Below are 15654 nucleotides of genomic sequence, written 5' to 3' on the forward strand. Positions count from 1 at the left end.
AAACGTATATTTCATGACATTTCTCACGTTTTTAACATGGTTTGGCTGTTGGTGATGATTTAAGACATTTACACAGAAAGCAGAATACATATATTTAGAGATCCTTTTTTTCTGGCTTACTGGATTTGACGTTAAAGAGAGAGACATAATAGCTGGTTTTAATGTTAAAATCATTTTAAAAGGTATGTTTTACTCTTCAGTTTGTGTGCATTTTATCTACCTTTTGGAAGATTTCTACATGAGAAACAACTTTATAAGTACGCCATCAGTTTTAAAAGACTGCAACCTGTTGCAATTTGTTTAAGAAAATTAACAACCCAGTTAGATGAAAATTTGGTTTTTAAAATGTTCATTTTTCTCATGATAGAGGAAATATGTAAAGGAAATTAAGCTTAAAATTGCATTTCTGAGTATTTATTTATTTAAACCATTGTGGATCGGAAGCAGAAGAAAAAATACAGTTGGAAAAAGCTTGTAGTTGGAATGCAAAAGCTACAATCAGCGTGTCACTTCTTGATGACTAGATCAAGATGACTAGATTTTCTTCATGTCCGAGTTGGGATCTGACTCAAAACTGAATGGCTGGATAGCTCCAATGTTTCTCACTGTTTTAGTCGCGACAATAATGTTCAATCATGCTGGTGTGAGAGGCTGTAAGCTAGTAAAAGAGCATTTAAACTAGGGATGTAAAGATATTAGATACATAATGAAAAATTGATCGGGCATGTAAAAAATAGATACGTTTTGAAAATTGATCGAGCAACTGTAGTATCATTTAAAAACCACGGATTTGAACAAGAATATGTTGATTAAAAGAAATAAAATCAATCAAGAACTAAATAATCAATTTCTAGCAAACTGCAGTTTCTTTTTGTTTTTCTTCTTCTGTATTTGTCTTTTTATGTACATGTGATGGAAAAAAGAGACGTCCAATCATAAGCTTGCTTCTTCCAAGTTAATATCTGAATAAATATCTAGATTTTAGCATTTTTAGTAAAAAAAAAATCAAACTATATTGCATCGCCCAAAAGTTAGTTGAATCTTTTATATATTGAATCATGGAAAAACTGCATAATCATAATTAAAAGGCTCCTTGGAACAATTTTAAAATAGATCAAAAGAAGACTGGACTGGATCTTTAAGCAATATATAGTTAGCTAGATGTATCTGTTTTGATTATATCTTGACTATTAGAATTAACTATTTAATTGATGGTTTATGCAACTTAAATTCATATAATAACCACAGCATGAGCCATTTTCAACATAATTCAAGAATAAATAAAATAATTTTGTTATTTTCTGTATGTATCTGTGTTTGTGTGTCAAGGCTGCGTTTATTCTCTTAAATTTTTGTCCTCGAGAACTAAACAACCCAGATTGTAAAAGCAAGACATCACAAGAGACACTCAGTCTGTGTGTTCATTTTTTGAACAGGACAAAAAAATATTGAATTAACTTTCTTTGTCTTCATTTTTTTTTTTATTTGTTCCTTTAAACCTAACTATCAAAGTCTCACTTTTGTGGCTTCATCAGGTTTGTGGACTTCAAAAACAGAATTTTAAGAAAGTGAAATGACTCTTAATGTTGTATTTTTTTGTCCTGCAAGGACAATAATCGTATCAAGAACACTTTTAAATAGCAAAACAATCTTAGTGTCTATTTTTTAAATAAACATTATTTGTAATGCATTTTTTCTAGTCATAATAGCAGATTTTTTTGTTTATTTAAAGCAAATTTTAAGATGTTTTGACTTATTTCTAAGGGTTGTGTTTTTGTAGTGTCTGCCCTAATTTCTGCATGTACTTTATTTGTACTTTTTGATAAATATATGTTTCTATCATCGTCTTTCCCTCCACTATAGTACATTTAGCCGTATATAGTTGTCCTATTTTTAGATGTCTTTTGCAGCTCCTGGGCCAAAATCATGAATAGACTGGAGAGTCAATTCTCACAGTCAGCTGTGTTCATTGAAGACAGTGGCTTCATTTGTCTGTACTGTGAAAGGTGTGGGCGTCTGCTGCCAGAATCAAAGCTGAAAGTGAGAAACAAATTCTGATCTGGAGGTGTTTGGGGATATATTCAGCAGGGAATGGATATTTTTAGTCACTCCACGGAGGAACAAATTACACACAAGTCACAACTAAGCTAGGTGTGACACTTTCCAATTTTTACCCAATAGTTTGAGTTCACACCTCTTGACGAAGCTATCACTCGTGTGTATTTGCGTGACAGCTCAAAGAGGGGGGTGGGTTGTGTGGTTAAAAAGTGTGTCTCCGAGGATTATATTTGTGCATATGCACCAGCCAGCCAGCAGATAATTGTGTAAGTGCATGTTTGTGATGGGCCCGTGCTGCCCTGCTTTAGTCAAAGTCATTGGATGTAGGGTAGCTGGTGGTCTCATCTGTTCCAGCGTAGCTGTAAATTACTCACAGCGCTGGGCAGGGTGAGGAGTCAGGGTGTAAACTAAGCAGAGAGACATTTGGTCCCCTCTCAATGCATGCATCACTGGACCAGACACTCATCAGATGAATGTGCACGCAGAAACGCCTTCTTATTTCAAGATTTCTTTTATTGTTTGACTTATTTATATATATATATGGATTGCATGTAAAGCTAAAATTAATAATTTCTTTAATTGTTAGTGGCTCTATACACAATAAATCGTAAATACTATTTTAAGCTTTTTTTGACATATGATAACATTGCACAGGAGCGGAGCTACGGGGGGACAAGGGGGGGAAGTGACCCTCCAATTATTCTCCCAATATTAGTATAATTATTGAAAAATATTTGAACATGCACGCTTCTTTGAGCATTGCACGAGAAACAAAATAAAAATAATAATAATAATAATTCATTTTATTTGTTGGACGCCTTTCAAAGAACTCAAGGGCGCCTTACAGTAAAAAACATACACATTTTTACAATAGTAAAAGAGTATAAAAATGAAAAAACAATAAAAGAACAGTTAAAAGAGAAACAAAAGCAGATAAATACAGCATAAAATAATGAAATATAAATCAGGATGGATAAGATAGTTGGAATAAATGAGTTTTAAGATTAGAAATAAAATCCAATAACATTACATTAAAGGGTAACCAAACAGGATGGTTGGATGCTGACTCCACCCACTGAGTGTTATCATTACTGGAGCTGCAGATCATGATGTGGGACTTCTGAAATGACATGGGACTGACATGGTTTAACTAATCTCCAAATTCAACTGTAATACACCGTTTCTACCTGTAGGGGGAGCACATAGACAGTTTTTGACTGTATTTTCAAGATTTAAACAAGTTTATTATAATTTGTCAAAAAACTGGCAATGACCAACAGACAGCCCCATTTATCGAGCTAAACAGCCCAAAAAAAAAGAGTTGATTTAGTGTTTGGTTACCCTTTAAATTACAATGATTGGTCTCATTTGCTTCCAAAGTCTTCTGCTCCCTCCCATCCCCAAAATAACTGACACTACTGACATTACACAATTGGAAAGAAAAAAAAAAAACATTAACCCCTGCACGCAGTATGTTGCTAATTTGCAACTTCTCAGCGGCCCTGTGGTAGAGTGTCCGCCCTGAGACTGGAAGGTCGTGAGTTCAAATCTAAGCTGAGTCATACCAAAGACTAAAAACTGGACCCAGTGCCTACCTGTTTGACCCTCAGCATTAAGGGGTTGGACTGGGGGGGTACACCCCTCCCCCAAGGGATGGCTCAAATGCAGAGAACAAATTTCACACACCCACGTACGTGATAACTAATCAGACTTTAACCTTAAATCCAGGACTCAGCTTAATTCAGCATCACCTTGAAAAAAAAACATTAAAACATTTTTGTTTTCTAATTGAAAATATATTCAGGTATCCTCTATAAGGGTCCACATTACTTCCACCCAAAAGTTACTTGCTTTCTTTATAAATTAAACCAAAACACATTTTTATGTAAATCGATAAACATTGTGATGTGAAGGCTGATGTCCTGTTTGACTTCCTTATCCTTCTTATTTTAGCTCAGTTCTAATCTAATCTGCGTGAGACCTATTAGAACCCAGTTAACTGAAACAATACGACTTTATGTCTTTTGGTCATGTGGTTAAATGCAGACGAAGCTCCTCACTGTGAGGCAACAGTGGTGACCAACACTACCTGAAGTGGAGGCGTTTAGGCTTCGTTGCCGAAGACCTACCTGTGTCAGAGGTTAAGGGGAACGATTTGGGATGTTTTTACAGCTATAGGGAAGCACCTTTTGTCTGTTTCACAACAGAGTTATCATCCAAAATATTCTAGAAAACCAGAACAAAAAAATAAATTGAGTCCATTAATTAGAAGAACTTCCTAAGAGTGACTGTAATCTTCCTCTTAAACTAAAGGAGCTTGTTCTCACTGGACACTGAATTTCTGCAAGTCATATTTTTTGAAAGATTATGGTGTGTTTGGCTTTTTTATGTATTTACCTCACCTCATCGGTGATGCCAGTGTGACTCACCTCCCTTGAATATTGGGAAGAGGCTGACCTCAGTAACTCAATAGTTTTTATCGAGCTGGGTGAGGTAACGCGTTTTCACATCATGCTGTAGCAAAGATTAGGTCAGTATGCATGTAACCACAAGCAGGCCTAGTTTTACATATATGATGAATCATGTGTGTGCTGTACACGTACACTCAAAACGGTATCCCGCCACGCTGCAGGACCTAAAGGAAAAAGACGGGGTACATTTTTCCACTGACTCCAATAGTGGCCAATCAAACAGCAGGTAGTCTCAATCTGAGCCAATTAGAGGTACTGATGAGCTCACTCTTTCTTCATATCCGAGCCGTGATTTGCTGCTGGAGTGTGACATAGAGGGAGAGGCAGCCTGTTCTCTTCACATGGGAGCGTATGTCATGCCCACAGAAGCAGCAGCCACTCCTGTTTGGGACTGTTTGGTAGGAAAAAAAAAGGAAAAAAATCGCTGTCCTGTTGCTTTGGCATATACTGAGCTTCCGCACCATCATCAATTATTAAGAGACTCAGCAGCGTGTCCCCGTATCGGAGTGTTTGTGTGTGTTCATGTGCACATTTCGGCACGTATCCCAGTGTGTGGTCACAATATGCTCTGGGTGGATCTTTAGGGAGCTGCGTTCCTGCTGCTTCTCTTCCAGAACCTGCTTCTGCTCGCCACTTTCTGGGGCATCGGAAAATATTTGTGGATATTCTGAGAATGAGGACATGGAGCTTTATTTGTGGACTGTTCAGCTGATTTACTCTGAGGACTCCTCACACTGACGCCTCTTGCTGGAGAGAAGGGCAAAGCTCCTTTTGTTTAGTAGAAGCTCTCATCCAGCAAACAAGGAAACTCGCACCTTTCTGTGTCTGGATTGCATTTTTTTTTCTTTTGACTTGTCAAAATGCCGGAAGCAAATTATCTCCTGTCTGTTTCCTGGGGTTATATAAAGGTAAGAAGTCTTTTCATGGCGGTCTATTTTAGCCTCAAATTCACATATTCCACACCTACTTTAAGGTGACCCTTTTTTTGTACAGCAGGGTTTACCTTCAGACAAATTTGGATTTTCTTGAACAACTTTTCTTGAACAACCCTTCAAAGGTGTGACTGTCCTGGCTTCATTATCCGTTGAAGAGCTGATGGTGTTATAATCCGGCTGTGCTGGGTGTAGATGTGGCTGAATGTGTTCAGGATAAAATAAAGTCTATGCATTTTTTTTTTCTGGTTTAAATTTGGATTTTTAAATTAAACTGAAGCCTTTTTGTTTGTTTTAGTTTTTTTATATTGGAAAATGATTAGATTGGGGAAAAAACTGGAACACTTTGTAGGTCAACCGTCCTCTCGGTGGTTAGGGCGCTCCATTTTTTTGACGTAATGAGGAGCTCTGTTTTATTTATGGATGCTGAACAATATTTTTCAGCTTTTTTTAAGTTTTATGCAGTGACATCATCTATTACGACTGGAAGAGATTTATCTTTTTTTTCCGGCTAAAATTATGTAAAGAGAACACCACTGACGTTCTTTTGATGTTTAGGCGACAAAGACTTAATTTTTTTTTTTTTCATTTTAGTATTTATTGATTATGATACTGTATTAAAAGCAGTTAAACGGGCTGCACTACCTTTATTTTAAATATTTGTTTTCCTTTTCATTGTTTTTTGTGTTTCCAAAATCATTTTCCCACATGAACCAGTTTGATGCTCAAACCTAAAACAGTGATTTCATTTGGATTTGCAGTTTTATTAGAGAGCCGTGGCGTATAAAGTAATAAAGGAAGGAAAGAGACACTGTATGTTTAGCATAAAAAAGGTCAAAAGTGATGTTTACCCTTAAGATGTTATAGAAATGGTAACGAAATAATGATTTAACACCATCATTTATTTTTTTCAGTTTAAGAGGATGTTGAATCGGGAGCTCACTCACCTGTCAGAGATGAGTCGCTCCGGCAACCAGGTGTCCGAGTTCATCTCCAGCACCTTCCTCGGTTAGCAACCACACACAAACTTTTATTCTAATTATTTAAAATAATAATAATAAATAATAACCACTATTTGTGTTTCTGATGCAGACAAGCAGCATGAAGTGGAGATGCCAACCCCGCAAACGCAGAAGGAGAAGGAGAAAAAGAACAAGCCAATGAGTCAGATCAGCGGGGTGAAAAAGCTGCAACACTCCTCCAGCCTCACAAACTCAAACATACCTCGCTTTGGAGTCAAGACGGAGACCGAGGATGAACTGGCGAAGGTTTGTTTCACACCAATGCTAGGGAGCTTCATTTTTTTATTGATGTATCAGGAAATGTGTATAATTTTTTCCTCTGATTTTAGGAGCTGGAGCATGTAAATAAATGGGGCCTTAATGTTTTTAAAATCACTGAATTCTCTGGTAATCGGCCACTGACAGTCATGATGTACACAATATTTCAGGTTAGACTCACATTTTCTTACTGTCTAATTTATTTCATTTAAACTATTATTTTATTATTACTGACTGCTATTGCTTTTTGTCATCTTTTTAGGAGAGGGACCTGTTAAAAACTTTTAAAATTCCACTCGACACCTTCATAACATACCTGATGACCTTAGAAGACCATTACCATGGCGATGTGGCCTATCACAACAACATCCATGCTGCTGACGTCACCCAATCAACTCACGTGCTGCTTTCCACTCCTGCCCTTGAGGTGAGGCGCACATGCAGACAAAAGGCAAAAGCACTCCGGCTCGGACATGAGCGCGCAAACATCCAGCGCATGCTTCCACAATCAGCTTCAATCAGAGCCCAATCAATGACCTCTCTTCTCCCCTTTAATCCCTCAGGCTGTGTTCACAGACCTTGAGATCCTTGCTGCCATCTTTGCCAGTGCAATTCACGACGTGGATCATCCTGGAGTCTCAAACCAGTTTCTCATCAACACAAGTGAGTTCAAGCAGATCAAACGTTAGCTCATAAATATGTCGAAAATAAGTCATCCTTTGATATATATTTCTTTCACAATTTAAACTAGAGTGTTAACTGGTTTACCACAAATGTTTTCTTCAGCCGTGTATCATGTGACTAAACATCCCTGACATGAAATGTGAAAACGTCTCGCTGATGACATAAAACAGTCACATCCACTGCATGTAGAAACTTTTCTCAACTTCATTTCTGTTATTTAAACACTTTCTTTTCCAAGAAAATGTTCCCTCATTTATCGTGAGAGTTACACTCCATAAATGAGCTGCGATAGGTAAAATACAAAAGTAGGATCAAAGATGCTTTAAGGCTGCAAGACCCCTCACTCTGCACATTTTGCATACTTTTCTCAGACATTAATACATCAACATTTTTACTCTTTCAAAGTCAAACCTTCATCGAAAATGAAGTCATTCATTATAGAATAAAAACAGACCTGCTTATGATCAAAGATTTTACAGAAGACACGGCACAGGTGAGATTTATTGTCAAGGTCAACAGAAGGTCAGGGTGCAGTGTGCTGTAAAAAGAAAAAAAGCTTGAAAATTGGCACTGAAAAAAATCTGCAGAAGAGTGAGACCTTGAAAAGTGAACAAGTGAACAGTGAATTTTGTGTGATACCTAATGACTGAACTACTCTTCTTCTTAACCCATAAAGACCAATTTTTCATTAAAAAAAATATATTTTATGAAAATGCCACAAACCAAATTGACCACAGAAAACATCATATATATTTTTCTGTTACACTAATGTCACTGTGGGTTCTTGTGGGTTAAGTTAGATGGATAGTTGGATAGATAGTACACATAGCCATTAAAAAGTAAAAGTACAGTGCCAGGAGTACACAAGAGGACAAAAAATACAATAGGAAAAGCATTCAGAAAAAATTAAAACATTTGAAAATATATTACCTAAAAAGCATAATTGTTAAAAAGCATAATAAAAATGACAGTAATTAAAATAAATTAACAGAGGTTTTAATGTGACATTTATCACTGTACTTTTCTAAACACTTCAGAGCTTTTAACTGTATTTTCTCAGTCAAAATATTCTATTTTTGCTTTCCTCTATGCTTCATCTAACATTATTCTATCACTTGCCACATAAATATCAAATAAAAAAGTTTTAGAATCTAGAAAAATGAAAAAAAAAAAAAAAACGTTGCATCTTTGAGAAAGCACCGAGTTTTGAATCAGACCTGCATGTCTCTTAATGTTTTTAGCTAGACTCTATCTTGGAAATGTGTAGATTCTGTTTCTGCTTCATGGCGTTCCATGACTAAACAAAAAAGCTAAACTGTGTTTTTCATAATTAAAAGTTGGACCCATTTATGGTAAATACCATAAATCTGAAAACTAAATCCTTGTCTTCTTTTGTTTTCAGATTCAGAACTAGCCTTGATGTACAACGACTCGTCCGTGTTGGAGAACCACCATCTAGCAGTCGGCTTTAAGCTCCTGCAAGAAGAGAACTGTGACATCTTCCAAAACTTGACCAAAAAACAACGACAATCGCTGCGAAAAATGGTCATTGACATCGTAAGTTGAAAAGAAGATACTTTTTTCCCCATTAGCAATACGTACATGTAGCCCCCTCCTGTAATGACACACTCTGTTTTTGGTGTTTCAAGGTGTTAGCGACAGACATGTCTAAACACATGAACTTGCTGGCTGATTTGAAAACAATGGTGGAAACCAAGAAGGTAACCAGCTCCGGCGTGCTGCTGCTGGACAACTACTCGGACAGGATACAGGTGAGGCTGGAACTGACAGGAGAAAGTGCTTTCTGACTGTTAATACAGATCACAGCCACTCAGAACAATCCCTGGATACATGTAGAGGCAAACCCGGATAGAGGCATGGATAAAGGCGGATAAATCCAGAATTAACTACATTAAAATTACCACTAAAAAACTCACAAAAACTAAAAATAAATAATAAAAAAACAAAATGAATCACAAAAAATAACAACAAAATGCAAAAATAAAATAAAAATCAATCAAAACGTAAGGATGGATAGGCGGAAAAAAAAAAAAGAAAAATGCAATAAATTTCAATAAAACTTTGTAGGTAGAATGTGTTTATTTGTGGGATGTGTAAAGCTGTTTATGTGTTTTTATTTGAAATGTTTTGTAGCAGAAAAAGTCCTATACAAATAAAGTTAAATTTAAAAAGCTTTGTAGATAAAAAGTCTAAGACTAATAAGTCAAAAAATGACTTAAGTAATCCAATATTCCACATATCCAATCCACTTGAGTCACATTCGGGAGATAGTAGATGGGAAATGTCAATTTAAAGACCCACTCCTATGAAAATGGTGTTTTTGGTGTTCTTGTAGCATTTTTCTTGTGAAACTTAGTGACTTATTTTTCTCAAAAAAAACATGTAAAGAAAATTAAACCTAAAATTGCATTTCTGACTTTGCACATCCTTAACCCTTGTGCTCTCTTATGGGGTCAAGATAACCCCACCCTTAAATTGAAGTGTGATGCCTCCCATGAAAAAGATGGACAAGATTTTATGTCTGCCATGAACACAAGTGAAGATAAAAAAATAATTGAAAAAAAAAACGTTTTGTTGGGTCCAGATGACCCCATTTTTAATGTAAACATGCCTAGGATAGCACAAGGGTTAATCTGGGATTTTTCAAACTAGGATGTAAGTTAGAAAGACAAACATTTCCACTTTGGAAACTCTATGTCTTTGTCTGTCTTCTTGTGTTTTGACAAAAAGATGTTTTACTGACGAGTGTCTGCCAAGATCTTGACTTTACGCTGCGAATCAGAACCTGTGATCCTAGTGGATCATCATTCACAATATTTTCCTTTGATCTGAATCGATCTAAGATGAATAGATCAATAATCCATCCATAAAAGTAGAGATCGATCTAACACATAATGCTAACGTCCACTAGCTTGATGCTAACGTATAATAGGATTGCCCATAGGACGGCTAATGCTAACACACAGTCAAAATAAACATCCATTGGTGACTAAAAGAATGGGAAAAAATCTGACTGGAATTGATCCAGGCTCTTATGTTTAGGTTCTCCAGAACATGGTGCACTGTGCAGACCTCAGCAACCCCACCAAGCCTCTGCAGCTTTACAGACAGTGGACGGATCGCATCATGGAGGAGTTTTTCAGTCAGGGTGACAGGGAAAGGGAGAGGGGCATGGAGATCAGCCCCATGTGTGACAAACACAACGCTTCAGTAGAAAAGAGCCAGGTAAGACACACGAGTTCTGTTTACTCACGCATGCAGAGGCTGGACCCAGAATGACTGTTGTTTTTAACTTTCTGCTCTCCAGGTTGGATTTATAGACTATATCGCTCACCCTTTGTGGGAAACATGGGCGGATCTGGTCCATCCGGATGCACAGGATATCTTGGACACTTTGGAGGACAACAGAGAGTGGTACCAAAGCACCATTCCCCAGAGTCCCTCTCCAGCTTTGGACGAACCGGAGGACGGCACTCGACCCCCAGGAGGGGACAAATTTCAGTTTGAGCTCACGCTGGAGGAGGACGGGGAGTCGGACACTGAGAAGGACAGCGGCAGCCAGCCAGAGGAAGAGGAGGAGGAGGAGGAGGAGGAAGAGGAGGACAACAGCTGTACTGACTCTAAAACACTCTGCACACAGGACTCTGAATCAACGGAAATTCCTTTGGATGAACAGGTGGGAGAGGACGAGGAGGATGAGGAGCAGGAGGAAGTCCTGGAGGAGGGGGAGACACCCTGCTCAAAAGCGTGCGTTGTAGAAGAGGAGGTGACAGAAGAGGTAGAGGAGGAGGAGGAGGAGGAGAAATCCTCTGAATCATAGCAGTTCCTGACTAACTGTTCTTCTTAGTAAACAGATGATTATTTATAGAATATTTTTTTGACTTTTGTGAGATCTGTGTTTTATACATCTGTGTTTCCTGTTCCAAAGCGCAAGCTGCTCTCCACCTCGGCCCTTCCTCTTACAGCTTTGTCCAGACACCCACCGGTACTCCCCCAAGTTTTTTTGCACTCAGGAAAACTCCTTCTCATTCCCATCTTCACTGAAGTGGTGTTCACTTCAACACCTCCCCCTTAACAATCCTCCATTTTAAGATGTGGATTTAGACTCCACAGGCTGCTCAGTGCTGCTTCGACTTTTTTAGCATTTTTGCTTTGTCTCAGCTTCGCCTGAAAGTTTAATAGTGTCTTTTTTTTTTTTAAAGTGCCCAAAACTTCAAACAGGCAACTCCCGGTTTTAAAAAACACACACAAATGCGGAAGCTTGTTCTGCTGCCATTCTGCAGCACAATGGTAGCTGCAGCACACAAAACAGCTTCTCAAGACACATTTCTGATGTCTTCCTTGTGAAAATCCGACTGACACAACGCTTCAACCTGCTCCAGACCTCCGTTTGATTTTTATATCCGTGTACAAACTTAAGAGATATTTTCTAGACTTTACTTTTGCAGTCCAAGGCTTTCTTTTGTTAGTAAAGAGGATGGTGGAACTTTTTCTTGCAAAGCAACAATTATGTCAAAGATATTCAATGTTTCTCCAGCTCGATTATAGACGTTCTGAGCTGTTTGCACTTGCTCCAATAGCATTTATACTACTACTACTCACATGCCACTATACTCATGTTTAGTTAGTCTTTTGTTTATATAACCATTATTTTGGTGAGAGTTGTACTGAGACGGAAGCAGAAACCTGAGGTCTTATGCTTCACTCTCGCTGGAATTGTCTGACGCGGATGAAGCCTTTAAATTTTTATTATTGTTGCCTGCAGTTCTTTTGAACACATCCTGAGACAATGCAATGCTTTGTAGTTGATACAAGAAGCACCTTTTTTTAAAGCTTGATTAGTGCTTGAAGTGTTTAGAAATAGTACTGGTGTTAAAAACTGCTGGAGTGAATTTTATACCAACATTTAAAAAAAATTGCTTTATTATTATTATTTTTTTTCCTTGCTTGACTTTTGCCACTTGTGTTTTTTTTTTTCTTTTTAAAGAATATTGAATTTGCCGCCAACAACGTGAGAACTCCTGTTCCTGTCTTCGTTTTATCGAACAAGACAATCAGCTCCATGAAATCTAGATTGGTCTATCCTCCACGTAGATTTTCGAATGCACTAATTCATATTTCACTTTTTAAATGTGTTTGAACTCGCCAAAAAACGTTGATGCTTGAACGCCTGCTTGAACATTGTTCTGCTTCACCTCGGCCAGAATTCTCCTTTTTTTTTACAGTTTTGAATGACATGACACCCATCGCTATTATTTATTATTTTTATTATATTTTCATGGTTATATATTTTTGCAATATAAAGGTGGTACAGTAAATATCTGACTGTAGCATAGACCACATGCTTGCCAGTTTTGATGGGGTGTACAGAAAAAAATCCTTTTTAAAAAAATGGAAAAAAAAAAATCAACAAATGTTTAAAAAAATTTAAACACACAAGTTATTTTTAAGAGTGCTTATTTTAAATTTGTTGCATTTATTTCTTCATTTTATTTAAGCTTTCATTTTGTGCCAACTTTTATTTTCCATCCTCACCCAATGACCTTACCTGTAATAGAGAATAATCTGGTTTTATTGCTGTTTACAAACAAATATTTATTGTGCTGTATATAATATATAATTATTAATGTTATTACTATCATAATGCAGTTTGCTGTAAATGGTTGATTCTTATCATCCCTTTTGGTGATGGCGTGGCTGTATTATGTACCTCTTGTTGAGAGAATGTTTATTACACAGGAGCTTCAGTGTAAAAAAATGGATCCATTGACTTGTTGCTTATCCGAGATCTAGCTCAGAGAAGAAAACGGGGGGGAAAGGCAAAATTTTTATTTATTTTTTTTTAAGAAACTGTTCCTTGGCCCATGGGCTGTGCCTTAAAGTCAAACACATCATTTCCTTTTAGCCTTTTCTTTTTGATTGCTGCATTAGTGAATCTCCTGGCTTTGTTTGACCTGATCTCAAGTTGCCTTTTCATTCCCACAGCCAAACTAAACAGGCTCTTTGTCACCACTGCAGCACTGTGGGCAGTCCCAGTGCAGAGGTTTAGGTCAACCACAAGCCATAGATTTACTAGATGAGTGATTGTGGCCTAGAAAGTCTAAGAGTCACATTTGCTGCGGGGCCGGGTCTGAACCTTCCATGCCGCGCTCGCGTCCTGAAACACTGAAAGACGTGTCGGACGTGGACGATTCCATCGTCCATGCCCTGACTGTGTCACAAACACTGAACGGGGCGCCGCGGCGAGGGTCCCTGCAAAAGCACAGAGGCTTTGACACACATCTGCATGTTCAGCCACTGCTGCATTAAATACGGCTGAAACACTGACGGTGTGCTGCTTTTTTCTATGCTTAGCCCACACTTTCACTCGCATTACTTGCAATACCCAAAAAAAAACCACTGACGTCATTCTGCCGGGACAGGAACAGGGGTTTTAAATGTGTCTCTGTGCTGACAGAACGAGGGGAGGGCCTAGGAGGAGACGGGTGGGACGGGGGGCTGCGTCATTGTTCCGACAAACAGGGACTCTTGTTTTGACACGCATACTGTAGATTTCGAACAGCCCTGGACCAATGGAAATAGTGGGTTCTTTTTCTCATTGTGTGTTCTATTTTTTTATGGTGTGACAGGAAAACACAAACTGTAACTTTTAAAAACAAAACAAACTTTAAAAAAAAGAAAAAAAAAAAAGAAAGAAAAGGTCTTCAGGACAATTATTTTTGGGGTTTTTCGTCTTTAAAAATACCAACCTGTCTGGACGATTCACAGGACAGTTCAAATGTTATTTTAACCGATTTCTTGTTAATCGCAGTCTATTGGATAGCACTGTAGATCATACAACTTTGTGTAAGAAAACAAAAACGATGAAAAAAGTTTTTATATGCAATGGATTAAATAAAAGCATGGGTTGATTCTGCCTACTTCCTGGTCTGTGGGTTTGTTTTTCAGAATCAGATAAGGATCAAGTGACGAGGTGAGTCTTTGTATGTTCATAAAATGCTCAAAATCCTGCAGACAGTTTGTGTGTTTGATGGCAGACAGAACATGGATAAGGAAGTCTTTTTTTATAGTTTTACATTGAATGAGCCTTTAAAAGAGCTGTATTTGGCTACATCAAACTGAATCTTAAGAAAATAAATGTTTTTTTTTTCAACAAAGATTGTCATATTTCTATCTTGCAACAAAAACAATCATATTGACTATACTTTTAAAATAAGAATTCATTGTCCATTTTTCTTACCCAATTAACAGATTTTTTTTATTGTACAAAGAAAATATACCAGTGGGGTGAGACGTTTTTACTTATTTCTAAGGGACCTGTTTTTTCAGTGTATAGTCGACCTCATTGCTACACAAAAATGTTCCTCATTGATAGTGCAAATGGCCGTTTTTAATGTTGTAATGCATAAGTCAAATGTAAAACACAGACCTGCTTTGGTGTCCTGGGACTTTAAATGTGCTGTCGGTTGGTCATGGCAACATTTTTGCCAAATTTATATAAATTTGTTTAATTCTTGAAAATATAGTAAAAAAAAAAAAAATTAAAAAAAAGAAAAGCTTTTTGCTGCCCCCTACAGCTTGAATCGAGGTATTACATTTGAGTTTTCTCTGGACTTTCAGATTTCGGCTGAAATTCTCTGTTTAGTTATCCTTTAAGGGAGGGGTGTCAGGCTCCAGGCGTTGGGGGCCGGGTTCTGCTGTTTTTCTTATAAATCCTGCCTTACCTGCAGCTATTTACCTGGATCAGGTGTGCTCAGCCAATAAAGAGCTTCAATGTCAGGCTGGTTCAAAAACATGTAGGTCACCGGCCCTCAAGGCTTGGAGTTTGACACCTGTGCTTCAAGGGGGTTTCTGCCTTTTTTTCAGACATCACTTCTGTTCTACTAACGGCTGATTACCTGGACCAGGTGTGTCCAGACAATTAGAACATGCTAGAGCAGGGCGGAAAATGAACAGGAATGCTGCACTCGTTCTCCACTCCTGAACTAAAGTATAATATGTGATCATTACATCTAATATGGAATCATTTAGGGGTGAGCAAATTTGGTGAGAATTTATGACCATTTATTCTGAATAACTTCCACTTCCAACTTTTACTCTTCAGTTCCTTCCTTTGCAGTGTATTTTACGTGTCCTTTCTGTCCACCACATTTAATTTTTCTAGAACATTTAGGGAGTAATGTACCAATATTTGAAAAAAAAAAAAGC

At 37.6% G+C, this 15654-nt stretch overlaps 1 protein-coding gene across 7 annotated transcripts in view; it reads left to right on the forward strand.

Annotated features, from left to right (window-relative positions):
* pde4d (phosphodiesterase 4D, cAMP-specific) overlaps positions 1–14366 on the forward strand; it is a 201349-nt gene extending 186983 nt beyond the window's left edge. For all 7 annotated transcript variants that reach the window (XM_024275308.2, XM_036213476.1, XM_036213475.1 and 4 more), the window contains 9 exons: positions 6376–6469; positions 6554–6729; positions 6813–6911; positions 7004–7168; positions 7305–7404; positions 8828–8982; positions 9075–9197; positions 10489–10671; positions 10754–14366. In XM_024275308.2, coding sequence (XP_024131076.1) covers positions 6376–6469; positions 6554–6729; positions 6813–6911; positions 7004–7168; positions 7305–7404; positions 8828–8982; positions 9075–9197; positions 10489–10671; positions 10754–11266 — 1608 coding nt within the window. In that variant the 3' untranslated portion in view covers positions 11267–14366. The remainder of the gene's footprint in view (positions 1–6375; positions 6470–6553; positions 6730–6812; positions 6912–7003; positions 7169–7304; positions 7405–8827; positions 8983–9074; positions 9198–10488; positions 10672–10753) is intronic.
* Positions 14367–15654: the final 1288 nt, after the last annotated feature.

Source organism: Oryzias melastigma, linkage group LG9, assembly GCF_002922805.2.
Source record: "Oryzias melastigma strain HK-1 linkage group LG9, ASM292280v2, whole genome shotgun sequence".
In the NCBI taxonomy this organism is placed as follows: Eukaryota; Metazoa; Chordata; class Actinopteri; order Beloniformes; family Adrianichthyidae; genus Oryzias; species Oryzias melastigma.